This window comes from Dryas octopetala, chromosome 2, assembly GCF_963921425.1.
Source record: "Dryas octopetala chromosome 2, drDryOcto1.1, whole genome shotgun sequence".
Lineage (NCBI taxonomy): Eukaryota > Viridiplantae > Streptophyta > Magnoliopsida > Rosales > Rosaceae > Dryas > Dryas octopetala.
The window spans coordinates 1076772-1099087 of NC_141367.1; the positions used below are offsets into that span (position 1 = coordinate 1076772).

Below are 22316 nucleotides of genomic sequence, written 5' to 3' on the forward strand. Positions count from 1 at the left end.
TCCATAACTCTTTTTAATACTCCCTAAACTATTTTGACCCTCTAACCCCAAAACTTCTCTACATTTATGACCCTTTTGTATGTGAAATGTCCATAACACCCTTCATATAAAAACTAAATTTGTTGTGACTGTAGCAATTTTTTTCTTTCTCTCTCTATCTCCCTCCCTCATCTGAACACTACAACGAACCCATATCTGAACAAGGCACCCATATCTTGGATCTTGTTAATACATCACTTCACACATCTGAACCCATATCCTAATACAAAGCACGGAACAAGATTCAAGATTTAAGATTCAAGATTAAGAAGCAGTGCTTCAAACTCAGTCATGGGTGTAGGCCAGCTCTTGCTGGATCCAATCTAGGTTCAACTTTTTTTTCCTTTTCTTTGTTTTTTTTTTTTTTAAATTTATATATGTGAGGGTCTTTTCAAAAAGTGTAGAGAAAAATTGTTTGAAATTTAGAGTAACATGGGTGTGTAGTGAGAAAAATAGGGGTGTGCATATAGCATATCTCAATCAGGATCCACATCCTCACCCATAATTGACAACCCAGTCACTATTGGATTGTTCGATCATGGCCCAACCCAAATACAGGACGACCCACATGATCCAACCGCCCAATCCCCATAACAAAACTCAAGCTACAGGAGAGGATCAAGGGACCAAAATCAGAAATTTTAAGATCTGTTTTCTCAAGAAAATCACAAACTAAACCAATGGGCATCAACTTCCTCTACAAAGGAGATATTTAACTTTACTACAAGTCCTACATGCCGTCAGTTTCCTGGTATACAGCCCAAAGGCAGTCAGTTTCATCTTTTCACATTCTCACTGTCACATTTGTTATTTACAGAAACAACTCAGAATTTCACTGTCAAAAACAGAAACCCAGCCACTCATTATTAGGAGTGCAGCTTCACAACACGGGATACCCTTTCAAAAAAGATAGGGCACATGGTTGTGCTGAACATAATGGCATCCTTCATCCATTCCGGTGCTACCCTCTCAAATGTCCCCAAGGATAATGCACGGTACAGAAGTTCTGCTTCCTCCCCAGCAGCTCTGTTCACCCATGTAAGACTGAAGGAGTAACCTATTACATCATCAACTTTGATATTAAGTTGAAAGAGATTAATAGAAACAGGAAAATATGGAAACAAGATTTCATAATGGCCCCCAAATATCAAGACAGATCCCTTAAGTGCAACACCTTAAATAGTTGGGGGTCATCTTAGAGGATTATATAGGAGCCTAGGAGGTTATGTCAAAATTCAGAACTAATACATGGACCTTTATCTACAAGCCTACATCTGATATTCAATTGTAATCTAACCAAAATGACAAATGAACACTGACACAAAAAACTAAACCTACAATTGCAATCCTAATCTCAAAAACATCTTTCCCCTTGATAATTTGTGGGTTTAGTTTCACTAGAAACAAAACAGTTGTTACATCAATTTTTCTTCTCAGCTCCTCCTTTTCTGGGTGGAACAATTGTTTAATTATAAGTCTGTAGAAGGATAGATAAGACTATCATATTTAGCAATTCCAAGACATCAGCTGCACTTAAATGATCTCATAAGGACATCTGATCCTAAATCATTTTCAGGCTTGATTGAATTAATCGCAAGCCAAGCCTAAGTAGTCAAGATGTGGCTTGGCTCATCAGCAGCTCTGACTCAATTCAAATATCTAACTGTCCATGCTGCCTTCCAGAAGTGTTAATTAAACCTAGGTAGTTATCGATTCATGGTTCAATCCTATACGTGACCCTTTTGATATAATGCCATTCCTTAAAAACAAAACAAAAAAAAAAACCCTTGAGCTTATTAAAGGAATTATAGGATATATGGCAAACGGCAAAACAATAGAATCTTCACAGAGTAAAACAGATAATGTAGAACTGAAGATCTTTTTTCATATTCTAAGGATTACCACTTGATTGATGCACAGCTGAAATGCAAATTTCTTCAGTTTGACCAACAGTGGAGAACTTTAAGCCCACCAGGTACTCAACAAGCACTTGAAAAAGGCAGTTAGCTGGGCCAGTCTGATTTATACCGCCACCTGGAAACCACATATAACACAAAATAACCCAATGCCATATATATAATTAAAATAGAAGAAACTTCAATTTTAGACACATACCTGATCCTTGAATAGTTTTACAGCATGGTGGCTGAAAGTTTACATTAGTCAGAGAAGAAAGAGAAGCCAATAAGTTTCTGCTAAAAATACATACTCAGATGGAATGTTCAGAAATACCTCCTGAACACCTACAAGAGGCTCCCTAGGCACAGCTTCCTTGTGCAAGTCTTTTGCAGATTCACTTAGTATTTCATCATCTTCATGACTGCTAGAAGGCATAACCAAATCCCCTGTCTCAGACCCAAAATGCCTCCTACGCTTATTTGTCTTCCTCCTCTGTGAGCAATTGCCTACTCCTGATACTTGACCACCACCAGGCGTACACAGTTCTCTGTTGTCTGTTTTGCTATCCTTTAATCTGCTCAAAATTCCCAGCTGTTGTAACTTTTGGAGCCTCTCTACTTCTTCAGAAAGTTCTTTATCTGCCATAAAGCCATCAATAAAAGAAAGAGGCATCGAATGATGGACGTGAAGGCTCAGGCAAAGTAAACTACAGAATGTACCACAATGGTAAGAACATGGTGATCGGTGTTGAATACATTTAGAAAGACTAATTCATAGTGCCAAAAGTTGGACTGCAGGTGGCCATAACATTTTAATACACTAATTAAGATTATTAGAGGAAGCAGAGTATTCCGAAAGATTATTAAAATGATTTGGTCTCAAGAAATAACCAGTTTAAAAAAAAAATTAAGTGATCTATCCATTGAAAACAGCCCCCTACAAGTTCAACTGTTCCTAACATTGTCTCTGTAAAGAAAACAGCTACCAGTTTGAATTTTAAACATATTTTATGTATATCCTATTTAAAGAGTGTATGTTTGTATGTTATACTTATTAGTTATTACAAAAGGAAAAATATGAATATATATATATATATATATACTCAACTTATAATGTTTGCCTGAATCCTCAAAATCATGTTTACCAAGGTAATCCAAATTTAAGAAATACTAGTCACACGCAACAAGTTATTCCTTTTGTTTCTCTTTCTAGGTGGCTTTTCTTTCTTTCCCTTTTCTCTTTGACTTTTGGGATGGTGAAATGGGACTTCCGTATGACTATAATTTATAAACTAATATATTCAACATTAGTTTAAGAATAAGCTAGACTAAAACAAAGTAGAAAAGAAAAAAAAAACACACAAAAAATTAATGCTTTTGTCACACATAGAATACATAAAATTACCATATTTCCTACAAATAATTTATACTTTATGATTGAACGAACAAGGCAGAAGTGAAAAACTTTACAATAATTTAGCAATCTTATTTCCCAGTAAACTCGAAAGGCCAGTAAGGTCTTGAGGTTTTGCCATTGAAGCTTTCAATTCTTTCACCATACCCTCTTGATAAAAAACAAATGAGACATGATACAATATAATACTCAAACCAATTGAAGCATTAGGAATCCCTAGCAATTCAAAACTCTTTTCAATGTCGTTCCTTCCCTATTTGATGTCAATCTGACCTCTTTTCCCTTCATTTCTATTAACTTTTTAAAGGTCATCCTGATACTTCATTCCTATAGAATCAAATGAATGACTAAAGGCCATGAAAATAAAAATGGGACAGGTGAACTCTGGTTTTCTAACAAGCAGAAGTTGCGGTGTAGCACAGAAACATTATCACTCTTACCATTAATATCCAATTGCTTTCAGATTAATAACTTTTTTTTTGGTTCGTAATAACTAAATATTTTTCTCTTATCAGCTATTTCTCCATCATTTAGTATTTAAGTTTAACATCACTTTTTTATGATACAAACTTCAAGACAACAGTACTCTAAAAAATAAAAGTCAAATAAAACTCTCGTTCAACATCACTTTTTTATGATACAAACTTCAAGACAACAGTACTCTAAAAAATAAAAGTCAAATAAAACTCTCGTTCAGCTCATTTTAATCTTATTAAATCCAGGTTAATGGTAGCCCGGATATCCTGAACTAAGTTGCAAGTGGCAACTTCAACAAGAACTTGAGCACCAACATTCCACATGTTTAATAATAAAAACCATCTTTCCCTAGTATTCTTTCTAACAACTATATGCAAAATCTGTCATCATGAATTTTCCAAATGCAAATATAGGCATCGCCAAGATCAATTTCCATAATGTACATGAACAGATAATTCCTATAAAGCTCATCCAAACTTAAGGACCCAGATGCTTTCACATGGATTATTATAGTTAACGGGCATCATTAATTAAATAAAACAGTGTTGACTTACTCTTTAGATTCTCTTCCATTAAAAGCTTCTGGTACTCGGAACATTGTTCATCTTTGGTGGACCTGAAATTAATGCAACATATGTTTTAAGAGCCTGTTATTTCGCTACAATAAAGGTTGAGTAATTGGAATGAAAGTGGGATTTAGAATTGCATGCCTAATAGAAGCCACTTCACTTCTCAGGTCATTAACTTGTGAATGCAACCTCACATTTTCAGTTTTCAAATGTTCTATTAACTCCTCTGCAGCTGCAACAAAGAGAGTAAACCACAAAGTTGGGTCAGAGAAAAGCACTAAAGTTTGAGCGTTTAGTTGTGGCACATAATCATGTAAAACATGTAAAAATTAGACGAATAATAATGATAAAAACAAATACTAAGGTAAAGAAATACCTACCATGGACACAATTCACAAACTTTACTTCTTGATCTTTATTAAGCTGATCCAACTCCGACAATTTCTTCGTCTGACATAGCATAATAACCACCACCAATTAAGCAAAGAAGGCTGATACTATGGATTAGATTAAAAAATTCAAAATTTAAAATTTAAAATGTTTGTGGCTTGTAGGTTCGTATGCATATGTTCAAAAACAACTCAAATTCAGAAATAAGTAGAAAAAAAAAAAAATTAAATTTATTTTCCAATTCCTTAACCTCATATTTTCCTGAGAAACCCTAATAGCAAAATTCAAATTTAATATACAATCAAGAAAAAGGGAGCACCAAAATAAAATAAAATAAATGTGAAAGAGCACGGGATAATCATACCTTGAGTTTTGTGTACTTGTCATAGAGTTTCGAGTAGAGAGCCTCCATCTGCGAACAAAATTAAGAAAAAAGAAAAAGAAAAAGAGTAACGAAGAAATTAGTGATATCTTTCAGATTAGATTGTAATTTGCAAATTTCAAATGAAAAGGAATCCTACGGTGGACATATTTCAGAAGCCCTAAACGGAAATCGCAATGATGAACTGGTCATGCAATCATACACCAACTACCTCTGTCTCTGTGTGAGAGAAGAGAAGGGGGGAAACTGGAATTTCAAAAAGGAGAGAGAGAGAGAGAGAGAGATTCGGACCGAGACGGAGAGTGTGAGAAAACAAAAAAAGGAAGCGCTTTTTTTTTTCTCTTTTTTTTTTTTTACCACTAAAGATAACGCTTTTTTTTTTTGGCCAAAAAGATAGCGCTTTAAATTGGTTGGATACTTGGATTTGTGGTCTTTTTTTTTTCTTTTCTTTTTTTCGTAACCGAGAATATTTTAGGCCAGTTTTCGCATATTAGACTAATTCATTGGGTTTGTCAAAGGCATGCAATCCATACTGGGTCTAGGGAATTCACAAGAAATTTTACTTCCTTTATTGCCTGGCTTCAAAGATCGAACTGAAAACTCGAACTCGAGTACTTGGGTTTACCAAAAAAGATATTCTCTTAATCTGAATTGTGCAGTAGAATTTTTTTTTTTTTTTTGCCAACAGTAGACTATTGGTTCGTTTGACATGTTATACTTGTATATGACCTCCTCAAATTTTAAAATTCTTTTCTCTTTGGTCGGATTTATAATATTCTTTCAATTAATTGTTGCCTGAAATATTTCAGTTTATGATAAATATTAAGGAAAATTTTAGCTAAAGATCTCGAATTTTACCAATTGTTTTCAGTTGAGAATATGACATTCAAAATATTCCAATTAAAAACTCCTAGTTTACCTTAAGTACCAATCAAGTCATAAACCCCGTTTAAAATTGATCACATGACCAATTTGTAGTGGCAAAAACGTCTTTTCTCTTGAAAAAAATTATAAAAAAATATATCATTAATTTTTTTTTTTTTTTTCAAAGAGGGGGTAAGACTGTAAGAGACGCAGAACCCTCCCACCCCCACCCCCACCCCCACCCCCACCCCCACCCACCTCCATTCCCCTCTCCGGCCACCGACCGACAACTACCTTATCCATATGCGCCTGCTACTTGCCTCTTCCCCCTGCGCAGTGACCCCCTTCCCTCTGCGACTTCTCTCTCTCTCTCTCTCTCTCTCTCTCTCTCTCTCTCTTTGATCCTCACTAACGCTCTCAAGCTCTACCCGGACCTCGTCAACCTCAATGTCGTCCATTCCATTTTCAACATGCGGGTATGGGTGAAGGTTGGTGGTGGGGAGGGTTCTACATCCTCCCTAGTCCCTCCCAATTATTTTTAATAATTTTATTTTTTTTTTTCAATTATTTTAATTTTTGTATTACTATTTTTTAAAAGTGATTAAAAATAAGTTTTTGCCACCAAAAATTGGTCACGTGCGGGTCACGACATCACATGACCAATTTTAAACAGCGTTTATGATTAAATTGACAGAAAGTCCTTAATTGGTATTTAAGTAAACTAAAAATCTTTAATTGGAATACTTTGAATGTCGCATCCTCAACTGAGACAATGGATAAAAGTCGAGGCCTTTTGCTAAGATTTGGCCTCCACAAATTGGTCACATGCAGGTCATGTGACCAATTTTAAATGGCGGTTATGACAGAATTGACAAAAAGTCCTTGATTGGTACTTAAGTAAACTAGGAGTCCTTAATTAGAATACTTTGAATGTCACATCCTCAACTAAGAAAAGGGGTACAGTCGAGGCCTTTTGCTAAAATTTTCCCTTTTACTAAATAGTCTCTTTTGGAGACTAACTTACTTGTTATTTTATAAAATTGCCCTAGTTATTATACACTTTTTATTGCAACCACAATTTCATTTATATTTCAACCTTCAAGTATCTCCTACCATATATATTTAAATATATAGTGCCTTTTAAATTAGGCATATCTTATTTTAGTTATGATAAAGTATTATTGGTGAAATTCACTTTGCATTGTAGTTCAATAATTAGAACCATTTATTTTCTAATCAATTTAAGGATTATTTATGCAAAAAATTAGATAAATCGAAAAATGTTTAATCATCTGATTAAAGAGTCATCATTTTAAGTATCTATCCAAATCACTATGTTTGTTTATTTATTCGATCACAATTAAATCATCTTAATATGATCATCGAACTACAATACAAAATAAGTCCTACAAGTAGTAACTCATTACGGCTAAAATAAAGTATATTGCACCTTTGATCTTCAACAACAATTGGATTATTAATCTATCTATACTATTATAAAGTTAGAAAAAAAAAAAAAAATTGGTGTTGCAAGATTTAGTAAATTTTGAATTTGCCCACCAAAAAAAAAAAAAGACACTCACAAGATTGACCATGGTGGTACAATAAAATATCAAGGGTAAATTACAATTTAATACCTCAACTTTATCTCAGATTTCAAGTTAGTACCTCAAGTTTAAAAAGTTGCAATTTCATGTCTCAACTTTTATTTTGTTTTAAGTTAATACCTCCGTTAGTCTGGCCGTCAAAAAGGCCGTTATCTGATGACGTGGCACACCACTAAAAGGCTTCATTTCAATTTAGTACTCAATTTTACCATGTTTTTCAAGTTCATACCTCAAGTTAAAAAACTTGCAAATAAATAAATTTCAGTTTTTATTTCAACTTCACTTCAACTTTTGACCCATCAAATCTTCACCAAAATCAACAATTTTATAGTCATTTTGAAGCTATGAATCTCCTCTTTATAACCATATAGAAATAATTCAAAAAGGAGCTATGAAATGTGAAAGAAGTAGTCACAAATTAGGCTACTCGAAATTGTCAATTTGTTTGAAAATTTTGGCACTTTCGGGTAGCCTAATTTGTAATCAATTATCTTCGGTTTCATAACTCCTTTTTGCATGATTTTTATATGGTTGTAAAGAGAAGATTCATAGCTTCAAAATGAGTATAAAATTGATAATTTTGATAGAGATTTGATGGGTAAAAAACTGGGGTGAAGTTGAGATAAAAACTGGAAAACATTTATTTATTTGCAAGTTTTTGAACTTGAGGTATGAACTTGAAAAATATGATAAAGCTGAGGTACTAAATTGAAATAAAGCCTTTTAGTCGTGTGACACGTCATCAGATAACGGTCTTTTTTGACGGCAAGACTAATGGAGGTATTAACTTGAAACAAAATGAAACTTGAGGCATGAAATTGCAACTTTTTGAACTTGAGGTACTAACTTAAAATCCGAAATAAAATTGAGGTATTAAATTGTAATTTACCCAAATATCAAAGTAAACAATCCCATATGTTTCAAGGTACACATCTTGGACGACAAAGTGGACAATAACTGGACTTAGCTGGACAATCCCATATGTTTGTAGCTAGAGACACACGGTGAAACGTGTGTTTACACTCAACAAGCATAGCGTAATTGTTTTCTTCCTCAAAATCTTCCAAGAAAATAACACATTGATCACTGCATGCAAAACTCAATATATCTTCTCATCCATTCGATAACTGAAAGTTACATAGCAAGATTTCTGCTCCTACTGCTGCTGTGGTTCCCGTGGCATTGGAGGAGTTGTTGTTCGGCGAAGATTATTCGGCCTCCTTAACTCGGCCATTAATCGTTCTTCCGGGAGCCCAAAAATTATACGGTTACAAGCTCCGATGGCGGTAGGCATTATGATGAAAACAAAAAATGTGGCTTCAGGGAAGACGATGAAGAATATTATCAAGAAACCAACTACGACCAAGGATGTGGACAATTGTGAGGAGTACTAGAATGGGTAATAAAATGATTAAAATGTTATCATAGTATTGATCAACATGTTTTGCCATGGATGGTAGTGGTAATGGTAATGGTGAGTTTGATAGTGCTAGATTGACCTTATTAAGCTATTATATTGGCAAGTATATTTCCTGGATGGCCAGAGAATCAAAGCATCAATATTCCTGAAGAGTGAATGAAAATATGATAAAAGGAAAGTTACTAATTAAAGAATGTAATTAGGCATGGTTGTGTTAGTGTTAAAATTCAGGTTTTAGGTAAAATAATTTAACATTGTTTACTCTTCGCAGGTTGCAGAGTTTTTGGTCGCCGTCCCTACTCACGAGCTCCAGCCTCTACCCGACCTGCAACATCACCATCCCTACTCGTGTCGGTTCTTCCCTGCCACCAACTCCGCTGCCACCGTCGAGCCTTCCTCTCCCGTGCCTCTGCCAAAGTCACCGACTGAAACCAACCGACACCGAAACAGGCGGTAACTGTTCTTGTCGGTGACGATGGTGAATCTGGCCATTCCACCGATGGCAGTTCGACTGTCGATCTTGGCCAATCGGTTCGGTTACTGAACCGATCCCACCCTTACTACTACCTAAGGTTACGGGTTCTGGCTTTTGGATTATTGCTCATGGGAAAGTGAATACATGGGACATGGTGCAAAGGAGGACACCTCATTGGTGTGTATCCCCTAAAGGCCTAAATGGATGTAATGTGCAAAAGGGATGCAGAATGTGTAAATCATTTATTTATCCAATGTAGTTGGATTCTTCAACACATTCACACAAGAATAGACGCAGTCTTGACAACGGATGATAGAGGCGCCACTATCATCTAAGGTAGGAGTCCTTCAATATATTCACCAAGATTCACGAACAGTATGAATTTTACAACAAAGAACGAATTAAATACATGTGTAAATATGTAACACTACAATGAAGAAATATATTTTGATAGGAAACTAAGCTGCTCCTGTGGTCATACTAGCAAAAAAAAAAAACAACAGGAAACCACAATTTCTGATGCTTCATGTGTTTTTCAGAGCCGATAAAGCGTCCTTTGTTGCAGCTGAGATAACAGCATCTGAGGCATTTGGCAAGTAATAATATTTTCCTGCAGAGAATCTTATGATGAGATTATGTTACAGTCTTTACAGATGAAGAAGAATGAGCGACAGAAGTTTTGTAAAAGAACCTTGAGCGACTCTAGCAATCTCCTTAGCAAAACCAGTTGAAACAAACTTATTTTCAGTGTCGATGACAAGGAGAGACATCCCTGCTTTGTATATTTTACCAGCAACCTCAAGAATCTCATCCTTCATTAAGAAGCACCAGTAAGAATTACCATAAAAACTACATTAACATCTTATTTCTTGAGTGTCTGGAAAATATATGTGAAGCTCAGTTGATAAATATATAGAATGATGAGATATGGTCATTCATAAGCATTGATATATAACCCTTTTTTTCTTTAGCTATGAACATATTGTTTGGACAAAGTCTTATGCAATCTTAAATCAGGTGGCCCGCTATAATCTAACAGTGAGGTTTCACATAGACCATCATGTCAGTTAGGCCATGTGTTGGGAGGCCCAGAGTTGCTATTATTAATACGCCATGTGCCACAAAAGTGCTCAAGATTTACCTTCAACTCCTTCGACGAAGGTCTTGGGGCATCAGTAGTAGCAGCAGCTTCAGGGTCATTGGATCTTTTTAGTGATATGTTGGCTCTACCGTCAGTTATTGCAACAATCATTACACGTCCAACATCACCACTCTTCTCTGCATTTAACCCAACCCTAACAGCCTAACAAGTTTAGAATTTAGAATATAGTCAGTTTCTAGAAAGGATAGCTGTTGTACACACGAAGTTTCTTGGTACCACAAGTTAAGATGTTTATATTATTCACAAAATTAAGCCAGTACCAGGAATACATACATAAAAATTTCTTGGATAAATTAGACATGGAGAAACTGGATGCTAGAAAATATAAACATCAAAGGGTCATAACTATAGTTTGAACATACATGGTTTCCATCAAATAAGTGGAATATCATTTAAAGTATTTATAACACACATGTTTTGCAGAATTATTGACACATTATCAGCTCTAGGGATGCTTCATAGGCTTTTACAACTATAGAAGTTTCAACATTCATGAGACTTTTTTTTTCTGCGTGGGGGGTGAAGATTACAGTACTCAAAAGGGAGCCTACATACCGTGGTCAGCCCATGAGCAAGGGGAGAACCTCCACCACATGGAAGTCTCTCAAGACGTCTTCTTGCCATTGAAATAGATCTAGAAGGAGGCAGAAGAACTTCTGCAGCATCTCCACGGAAAGGAATGATAGAAACCTATTTGATATTAACAGTAACATTATTACAATGAGAATTTCCAAGACGGCCAATATATCACATAGCAATAAATTTCTTATTATGTTTGTTTTCACGGTTTGCTAATTCAAAGCACACATAGATTACCAAATATTAAAATCTTGTAGCAATTTGCGGAAAAATCAGATTTACTACATGAATGAAGCAAAAGAAAATCATTATCATGTAAACCTATTTTGAACATTGAAGGTATTAAAGATTACATCTCCTTTTGCGTAAAATAACTTCTACAATTCAATGTACGACTTTCTGTGACATGCATATACAATACTAAATATATATGAGTGCTTACCTTTTGAACAGGACTCTTTATACTACCATAATTATTCCCTTCTCAGTTCTATTTTTCAGTGTTATGTTATTGTAGTATTGCTGTTACAAAACCTCCCATAATACTCAAACTGATACCTAGTTGATAGCCAGCCCCATAGATGTTCTGCACTTGGGGACTTTAATAATTTCATACTGAAAAAAAAAATTCACCTTACAGACTTTTAACATATTCAAAGACTTAAAAAGTAGGAATTTTCTAAAACATGACTTCTAATTTGGCAATATTTGATTACTGATGTGCATGTGCAAATTTTCCTAAAGCATATCATCTAATTTATAGAGCATGGCAGTTGCAGCTTTTAGGTTGAATTTTTTTTTTCCAGGTCAACAAGTAGATAATAAAGCCTTTAATTCAAGATAATCACATGTCAAATTTTACTTGATACAAACTCTACCTTTCCTCTACATTTTTTTTCTTTTTCACCAAGAAAAATAATCAGAAGAAATCTCCTTTGGACTCAACTCATAGTAGTCTCATCCCTTTAAAGTTAAATGTAATTTTTTATCACCTGATCCCTGCTTGTATAACTTTCTGCTAGTAACTTGAGTGCTGCACCTTTTGCATTCTGCATTCGATTCAATGCCATGCTTCCACTTGCATCAACGACAAATATAACCTGCCATGAAGTAAACTGAGAAACTTCCCACTACTCTACATGTTGCACGAGGAAAGTTTTGACCAGTGATAACTCTTATATGAAAAATAGCGAGAGCATTTTTGCCACACAGTGACACAGTAAACTGAGAAACTTTCCACTATTCTAAGTATTGCATGAGGAAAGTTTTGACCAGCGATAACTCTTATATGAACAATAGCAGAGGAAGTGGCACCAATCACTACAAGAAGCGATTGGCAGTTTTTAAAAGCAACGCCGAGCGCTCAGCGCCACTCCTGATCGCTCGACACCTGATATTCAAACAAAAAAAAGTACGGAAATCCGATCTAGAGAAATTTTCAACATATATATATATATATATATATATAAACGGCAATGATGAGTGCAAGTAATGGTGTCAATACCAGTGCTCCTGCTTTTCGTGCCATTCTCTTTGCTCTCATATCAGTTTTTTCCACAAAAACTTTTCTACCGCTTTGAGTGTTCTTCTCCCTACGCAACTTTTGATATGGTGCAGCAGCTCTAAGGGTTGCATCAACTGCTAATCTCTTTACAGGGCCCTGTTAAAGAAAAAGCTTTCTCAGAAATAAAATAAAATACAGTAAAGCAAATTATTCAAAGAAAACATGAATTGTAAGATTTCTGAGGTTCTAGAAGAGGCCTGCATATTCATCACAGAAGGGGACTGAAAAGTGGCCCACTGTTTTTCACATTTAAAGTAAGTTTAGATGATAAGTAAAAACTAAAATCAATATATAATTTCCAATCAAGAAAACCAAATTTCACTGCAAGATAATGTTAGTCATATGAGTCCCATCAAGTCATCAGGAGAAAAGGAAAAAGGGAGAAAAGCAATGTCATCAGGTTATGACAGGGCATGAAAATCAAAGAGCACGTATTTTTGTTCATGATGAAAACAGAAGGGGAAGGGAAGTGGGGAAGGTGGAAGGTCGGGGGATGAGGGGGGACGGGTGCAGACTAACCTTTGGAAGCATTGGCTTAATGTAACGACCTCTATCTTCTGAAAATATAATATTCTTCGCTCTCCCAGCCTTCCCTTTGCGTCTCTGTGCTTGTTGTGCAAAAAAGAGAAGCTTCTCATCCACCAAACCCCCTTCTGCATCAAAGATAAACTCTTCAGGAACTTGTTCCTGCTGTTGTTCATTGTCTTGGTCATTTTCATCCTGGTTGCATGGGGAAGTTGTTCATAATAGTTAAACCTGTGTTTCCCTCTTAAAATGAAAGTCAATAATACCAATTGAGGAACACCGCAATTATTACTTGATTTATAGCAAAGGTCACCTAAAAGGAAAGGAAGCCCACTGCAATGATTTGTGGTTGAAGTTTAAATTTTTTTCAATATTTAACAAACCTCTCGTTCTTCCTCCTCATTCTGCTCTTCCTCTTCCCCAGATTCTTGATTTTGTGGAGGGGGTGGTGGAGGTGGAGGCTGTTGATTTTGCTGTTCTGGTGGGTTCTCAGTGATGCTTGAACGAGGAAGAATGACCAGTTCTACCTGAAGTAGTAATATCTCAGAATGAAAATTCTGTGTATACGTGCCCAATTGAAAAAGTAATGTGGCAGATACTGATAAATGACAGAACTACAAAAATGCAAAGTTCAGAAGTTATTTCATTATGCAAACCAGTCACTAGTTCATGAAATATGATGAACAGATAAGTTGCACAAACAAGATGGTAATTAATATGCTTGGCTTGCAATAGTTTATTCAGCTGTTGGAGTTTATATTTGTAGGCCCTGCTCATCGGTAGGAAGCCATCATCATATTTATGGCTCCTAAGCCTCACATAGGAAATGGGTTGGGTTCCTGTTATCCATTTGATACAACCCAAGGCCTCCTCCAAAACTAGATCAATTTAACATTTAGTTTCCTGGGACTTGCTTAAGTACCCTAGATATTCCTAACACATAGTTGATGTGGGATTTGGGGGTATCATAGTGTCTATTTATAAAGGGAATATGTCACTAATCTATTAAATGAGACAGGAATGTTGAGAGGTAAGCCAGTTGATACTTATACTCCTATGGATCCTGATGTCAAATATGATAATGAAACAGGGGAACTCTTAAGAGAGCCAGAGAAGATAGTGTACAAAAGTTGATATATCTCAATATTTAGAGAACCCGAGAAGATACGGAAGACATGCAGGAAAGTTGATATATGTCAATCACTCGACCTGATATATTATTTGTTGTAGGAGTTGTCAGTCTATATACGTAGAGCAGCACGTCAACCCCATCAGGAGGTAGTGTATCATATTCAAAGATATCTGTAAAGTGCTCTTGGAAGGAGTTCAGGCCTTCTCTTAATATAGATGTTACTGGCTTTTCAAATGTTGACTTGGCAGGTGGTTGCATGGATAGGAGATCAATCTCCAGTTATTATACTTTTTTTGTGGGGTAATCCGGTGACTTGGAAGAGTAAGAAGCAAAGTGTGTTGAGAGATCAAGGGCAAAGGCTGAGTACAGGGCTATGGTGCACACATCATCTGAGATGTTGTGGGTAAAATCTATTTTACAAGAAATGGATGTGTGCAACAGTATTCCTATGAGAATGTATTGTGATAGTCAAGCTTATTATTATGTTGCGAGCAATCTGGTATTTCACGAAAGGCCAAAGAACATTGAACCGGATTGCCATTTTGTGATCTCTGTAAAAGGCTGCGCATGACAGATATTTATGCTCCAGCCTGAATGGAAGTGTTATGAGTTATAGGTCATACATAAGTATTATATAAAATGGGGTTCTAAAGGTGATAACTAAAAGATGTTTTTAATATATCAAGAGAACCAGACCTTTCTCATTCTACTCTCTCTTTTGGTTGTTTATTTCTTTCATCATATAACTTAACACCAATGATAACCCCAATTAGGCCATACAGTTGATCAACATTAAGCCAGTTGAAGAACTGATATAGGACCACTTTAGCAGCCGCATTGGAGTTGGACCAACAACAGAGCTGTTATCTTTGTTTCATATTTTTTCTGGTTGCTGTCAGGAATTCTCATTGCATAGTTTGGTCAGTATCTCTCATATACTGTACAGAACTTCGTAATATTGCTCTTTTACTCATTGAGCTGCCACTGAAGGTTAGGAATTTCTTCTGATAATTTAGTCACTGAGAATCACTAAGTTTGGAGTTTATTAGGATTTTCTTTTACTACATTTCTTAAAACTATTGTATGAACTTATTTACAACTGATTGAACAGTTCTTGAGAAAAATGGAAGACTCCAATCTTTCATCAGGATTCAACTGAAGTTTTTTACCTTATTTAGAGCAGGTTGAAAAGGATTATATAAATACTCTTTATAATGTCCTATCTTCTCATACAAACAGGCAAAACTACAAAGCCAAAAGCCTTTCCTTCAGTCAACTCCCCCACCATGAAGCTATTGTAATCCCAAGTTTAATATTTCAACCTTTCTTAAACAAGCCTTTTATTTATTTGGGTTTTCCTGACATTCAAATATCCAATAACATCATTTATATCTCTCTGTTTTCCACCAAACCTCAGCTTTACATAATCTGGTTTTCTAGGTCAAATTTCCATGTTCCCCTTAAAATTCAAGTTGAATCGTTAAGCTAGATTTCCTCAGACACCCGACATAGGATTAATAGAGTTTTCAAGAACACCTGCACGGTTCAATCGTGATAATAATCCATGCATCTCAGAGCTTGACCAGAGGGGAAAAAGGCTTAACAAAAGGAAAGCCAGAACCACAGTTTGTTAATGACAACAAAACAAGGAATTTTCTAAGTTGTTTTGTGTTCAATTTAGGATTTTGCTATTTTTTCAGTAATTTTCTGTTTCCTTGTAATATAACTATATAAGGATACCATAACACAAGGATTTTAACCTTATTTGTACAGATGCTTCTGTAGCATTTGAAGGCAAATTTAGCTCTTCTCTATTCTTATTGTTCTCAACAAGGTCATAGAGACTTTAGCACCTGCATTTTCGTGGGAAAAACAAAAGGTTCAAAGAAGATTGTGGATTGTTTGCTCTTTATTATTATTTTTATATGCTTCTCTACTCAATAACATTATAACACTAGTATATATGGTTAGCATGTTCCTAAAAGGAAAATGATAGTACTACGGTACTACCCCTGGTTGGAATAATGATGTAGCACGTATGCTTTGAATAATAATATTTTGTAATATGCACAAACAGTAGTGCATGTGCATATCTATGGAAAGAAGATGTGCATAATATTTCAGAAGTATACTTAACAGCTTTTTTCAGGTCATCAACAGTAACTTTTTCTCGTCCCTCAAAAGCAGCTAAACATTTTGCAACACGGGCAGCATATAGCTCCGCTCTATGTCCCTGATATTCACAATGAAAATTTTATGGTTAATTTCTGGTGCAGTTACACTAAACATGTAACATGTAATCTGAATAAGAAAGTGATAAAAGTTAGACAAGTTGGGATATAAAAATAGAGATTTCCTTTACTCAACATCAATAAGATGGCATACTGAATTAGAAAAGGTAAAATAAAAGGGTGGTCCACATGGCTCTCGCCAATAAGGAGTCTGGGGATAGCACAACGTACACAGCCATATCCCTGTTTTCAGAGAGGTTTATGTGACTGAAATCCACAACCACCAGGCCGCTTGGAGCAACATAAATCATGGAAACAAAGTTTCATCTAGATTATATTTTCTAAGTAATAAGAATCAGCATTGTTTTACATTTTACTCTGGATTGTTAAGATCTCACATGTTTTATTTAGATTATGTTTGGGACAACATAAATCATGTAAGCAGAGTTTCATTATATTATTTCTAAGCTATAAGAATCACCACTTTTTTCCTTTTACTCTTGATCATTACAGATCTCTCACATGTTGCCCTAGTATTGTCCTAATTTTAACACTGCAACAATGATTAACCAAAATTTAAGTTCGCCCCATCCATCCCTGGACAGGGCATGCCAAATAATGGCACAGGTAGGACATTGTAAGGACATGATGATTGATGCCAAATTCAAAAAAGCATTTGAGGGAAACACACTTTAACTTCATGCAAACTCCCATATTACTCCTTCCAAACTGACATTTAACGTTGAACAGGGTCTACATGAAAGAAAACCATATGAGCTTTTGGGTTGCATTCTACTCCAGAAGACGGCATGCCAAAATAAAAGTTGGGAGATTATGAAACAATAGGTGATGCAGGGCTTAGCTTTTTTATGAAATATTTATCACATCAAAATCTGATGACCTTGATTTATATATCAAAAAAGGGAGTAAAAGAAAAAAGAAAAAAAAAGAAGAGGGTTTATAGATAAATGTACTTTTCTCATTATGGGTAAAATAGAAATCAGCAGACAGCTGGTGATCGGTTTCAACCATAGGCTTGTGGACAAAGGAAGGCATTCTTGACAAGAGATTATATTTCAGGATGGTAGGCAATGCATCAGGACTAAGATTTAGGAATGCTGTTGTGGTGTGAGTCCACCACACTACATCTGCATGGCCAACCCTAAAGTTTAAGTTTGTAACAAAACAAGTAAAAGAATGGGTCTATCGCCCCATGCATTGGGAGCATGATTCATGGCTTCCCCTGATATTGTTTAACCAAAAGAAGAAAAATGATGAAACTCATGCAAAATCTCTCCAATCTTAATAACGAGTTTCACAGTATAAACCTGACAACCACCTCGAAGGGCTTCCAAAACCAGGTACTTTAATTGTTCTCTGCTTATAATGACATCCTTTAGATACTCTCTTGCCAAAATGATCTGTAACATGTAAACAAAGGGAAACAAATCAAACAAATTTATCTTGCAACATCACAAAGTCCATGGGACCTAAGTATCAAGTATACCATGATATTCAATGAAACAAAATATATTGCCTACAATTTATGGGTACACATGCATTAATGGGTACACTATATCAATAATATTATCAAAATATTTCAAGAGTAAAGTTGGTACTCTAGTTTCCTCAAACATTTACTATCTTTAGGAAAACTTATTGTACTGACTGCTAGAAAAATCTTGGAAGATAAACCTGTCATGAAAAAAGATGGTAATCAAAACTGCTATCTTTCTTTTTTTCGTATATATGCTATTTTATGAATGTACAGGATAGTGAATTCCAACCATAGTACATAAAGATGGTAAAGTACGGGATGGTTGTCATAATAATATACATTAATTTTTTATGTCACTTACAACCATCTTAAGTACAGGATAGTGAATTCCACAATACGATAGTATATTCCTTACACTCTTAAAAGATATAATATGAAGATTGATAATGATCCAAGGGCCATTACTAGATGGAGAAATCAATCAGTTTTTATCCTCATTCATGGAATCATATGTATTAAAAGAAAAATAAATGGCCCATTCTTTTCTTTATAAATAAAAATGCATAGATCATTATTTTTTCTATTAAATAAAAATTCATGGACCAGTTGATGGTTAATTTATAAATCTCGGTAACATTCTTAACACTATGAAGTCTATGATAGAGTCATATAATTATAACTTATGGAGCTCCTCATGATTCTCTTCCTTTTTTATTTTCTCTTTTTTCTTTTCTGAAAAAAGCAAATGCCCCTCCTTCATAACTCAACCAACTCATAATCTAACTATTGTCTTTCCTACCGGTGCCAATCACCAACCCAAAAGCACAGTGGGCTGAATAGAAGTCCTATAAAATCCAACATTAAGCTTCAAATGTATGCATCTATCAGACAAAACTCCAGCTGCACTTCTCTTCATCCAACCACTAATTTTATGTCATGCCTACATGAATTTTTGCATTTCCTGTTTCTTCTTGAATCATTTTGAAGACTAGCATTCTATCCCTTCCATCATGTTCCTGCAATCTAACAGTCTATCCCTTCCATCATGATAATAAAAGTCTAGCATGCAAACAAACCACTAATTTTGTTTCAAGCCTACCTGAGTTTTTACGTATTCTGTTTCTTCTTGAACCGTTTTAAAGACTTCAGTACTATGTTCCTGAAATTTTGTTGCAATCCCCACAGCTGCAACACGATCATCAAAACTCATTGCAACATCTGCACTGCAAAAGAATTCCGCCATTAGTAGCGTGAGAAGGCTAATAAAAAATAGGCAGTTTGCTCCATTAGCTAAATACAAGATCTGTACCTCAAATTAATTGCAATACGATCTAGTAAGTGTTCACGTACAGCACCCTCTTCTGGATTATAAGTAGCAATCAAGAGAGGCTTGCATGGGTGTCTAAAGCTGATTCCTTCTCTCTCCACGATATTAACTCCTTCAGTTAATACATTAAGAAGCAAATTACTAATACCCTCATCCAAAAGATTAATTTCGTCAACATATAATACGCCTCTATGAGCTTCAGCAAGAAGGCCTGGCTGGAAAACAGTGGTTCCTGTTTTAACGGACTCCTCAACATCAACAGAGCCAATGAGTCTGTCCTCTGTGACTCCAAGTGGGATCTACAACATGAAAGTAGGTTGTTTACATAAGTGAAAATAAAATGAAAATGAAAAGATCTTTCCATGACACGTACCTGAACAAAAGGAGACCTGACAATCTGTGTCTTGATATTACCAGCAGAATCATACTCCACACGATCAGTTAAAGCATTTTCCCACCTTCACAAATGACAACCAATCTATTATCTTTGAAAGAGATTAATGCCCAAGATAGAGAATTTTCTTTTCCATTAAAGTCACCCAAAATAAGATTGGAAAGGAAATAACTCTATCTTAGAAACACGTGTATATTGAACCCTGATGATCTTATCATCAGTAACTAAGTAATATGATATTTAAACCTCATATGGCAGGCCCTGATAATGCAGTTTCCACAGAGAATGGAAAAGTAAAAATGGATGGAAAAACCTAAGGTTGACATATAGAAACTAATACATGTGCTGATAGTTTCCCACTCGGTCATGAAGCGACCTTCCATTTGTCAATTTTGTCTGATTTTTTTTTTTAAGCAAAACCAATTTAAGGGTAGAAGCACCTAATCCTAAAGTGAACACTCTGATGATGCCACAAATTGATTATGGCCTTATAAACATGCAAGCGGGGAAAAAAGATGTAAAGCAAATTGACCTTTTGTGACAAAATTTAGATGCAAGACGAAGTGTGTTCCATTGATGTGTCTCTGGCTCAAATCACATCAATTGAGTAAAACACTCCAAAAAAGAGTTCCATGGCTTGTCATGTGATTAATAGGTTACAAATTGCAGAAGGCAAAATTCATTTTGCTTTAGTAAAAAGAAGAAAATGAGTGGACCATTATTTGACCAACAAAGAGTTTACATCCATAACTACCCCACTGTATCTACGCTGGTCGCAAAATAACCTGTAAGCATTCAGAATCCTTACTCTTCGGGACAGGCTGGATCAGCATTTGCCATTGAACCAATGACTGCTTCAATGGGGGGCAAAATTGCATGCAACCCACGTGCCATTACTGTCTTGGCTGTTCCTCGCCTTCCGGAGATAGCAATTCCTCCAATTTCACGGTCTATAGCTCCAAGCAACAGAGCAGTTTTTATAGCATCCTATAAAACAATAAGTATTCACAAAATGTGCATGGATGGAATCTCACTAATTAACCAAAAGTACATGATGATTGCTATCCTTACAAGTCACAAATTAACTAGAAATTTCAATAGTTAGCATTTCCTTTCACAAGCAACTTCTCAAGTCAAAATAGCAATTGAGCTCCAAAAGTATTCCTCATAAATATATATCAAGTATAGCATCCAACCAACATCCAACCAACAATGTGGGTAAACTCCAGTACCCCCAGAACACCACATTTATAAATAAAAGAAAAAAACCATCCCAACATCATATATCCAAATGACACACCAATCCAAACAGCATGCACAAATAAATGAAAAATTAGCCTACCAATTCTTCTATTACCGAAACTAGGAAGAGAGAATTCCTTCAAGAAATTTAAAAGGCAAAACAAACTTGAGAAAAACCAAAAAAATAAAAATAAAAATCCATGCCATATTTCACCAAGAAAATACAAAAACCAACGAGCCAAAGCACCATTTTTTAAGCGAGAAAAAAAAAAGACGGGATTTTACTTGGCCAACAACAGCAGCTAAGGGAAAGAACTGTCTTCCATAAGAAGTGGAGTCCAAGTTCTTTTCTGGGGTCACTACAGCGCCATTTGCAGACTCAGTAGCGGCAGTTGCAGAAGCAGTAACACGAATGCGAGTGCGTCTTGCATTGAAAGAAGGAGAAGAAGACCAAGAGGGAGAGAGGAGAAGAGGGTGGTGTAATCTGAAAGAGGGAAGAAGTGAAGAAGATTGGAGGTGTGAGAGAGATGAAGATGGTGAAGGCGTGTGTGAGAAAGTCAAAGCCATTGGAATTTGGAGAAGAGAGAGCTGCTGCTGAGAAACTGTTGTGCTTTCTTATCTCTTACATAATCTGTTTCTGAATTCAGAATTTGGAAATGAAATATAATATAATGTTTTTGGACCGCGGCTGTTTAGGGATTTATTTAAGAGATAATTAGACTTATATTTTAGAAAAATGATTTTTAGATAAAAATGAGAATATTTTAAAATTTATAAGAAAATTTTTTTAATTCATAATAATTTTAAAAAAAAATTATTTTAATTCATAATAAAGTTTTTTTAATTTATAAGAAAATCTTTTTAATTCATAAGAAAATCTTTTCCCGATTTGAAGGGTATTTTCCCTCCTAGGGTGTAGAGTGTGCTTTGTAGAAGCTACATGTTAGGTTTTAACTCTGAAATTTTGGGAGTTAAAACCTAACATAATGTTGTCAAAGAAGAAAAATAAAAAAACTTAATTAAAAATTATAAATCACTACCGGTCTTAGTATAAGAAAGACTCATAAAATAAACTGAACTCTAAGTCTCCTATTATTTAATTATATTTTTATATGTGCAGCTGTGCA

The 22316-nt window shown here is 35.3% G+C and overlaps 2 protein-coding genes across 2 annotated transcripts; both read right to left on the reverse strand.

Annotated features, from left to right (window-relative positions):
- Positions 1-554: 554 nt before the first annotated feature.
- On the reverse strand, positions 555-5449 carry LOC147292358 (uncharacterized). Its single transcript, XM_086234022.1, has 9 exons — positions 5309-5449; positions 5152-5199; positions 4778-4847; positions 4539-4629; positions 4383-4444; positions 2272-2576; positions 2155-2185; positions 1942-2073; positions 555-1096 (listed from the first exon to the last, which is right to left on the reverse strand). Exons 1-9 carry the CDS (start codon positions 5315-5317, stop codon positions 906-908), a joined length of 939 nt encoding a protein of 312 aa, XP_086090148.1. The 5' UTR covers positions 5318-5449; the 3' UTR covers positions 555-905.
- Positions 5450-9834: 4385 nt separating this feature from the next.
- On the reverse strand, positions 9835-21831 carry ALB1 (ALBINA 1). Its single transcript, XM_086231563.1, has 15 exons — positions 21475-21831; positions 20756-20934; positions 19927-20011; positions 19536-19852; positions 19326-19449; positions 18057-18149; positions 16635-16730; positions 13749-13892; positions 13360-13560; positions 12781-12936; positions 12269-12376; positions 11253-11387; positions 10677-10838; positions 10227-10347; positions 9835-10145 (listed from the first exon to the last, which is right to left on the reverse strand). The coding sequence occupies exons 1-15, from the start codon at positions 21754-21756 to the stop codon at positions 10060-10062; spliced, it is 2289 nt and encodes a 762-aa protein (XP_086087689.1). The 5' UTR covers positions 21757-21831; the 3' UTR covers positions 9835-10059.
- Positions 21832-22316: the final 485 nt, after the last annotated feature.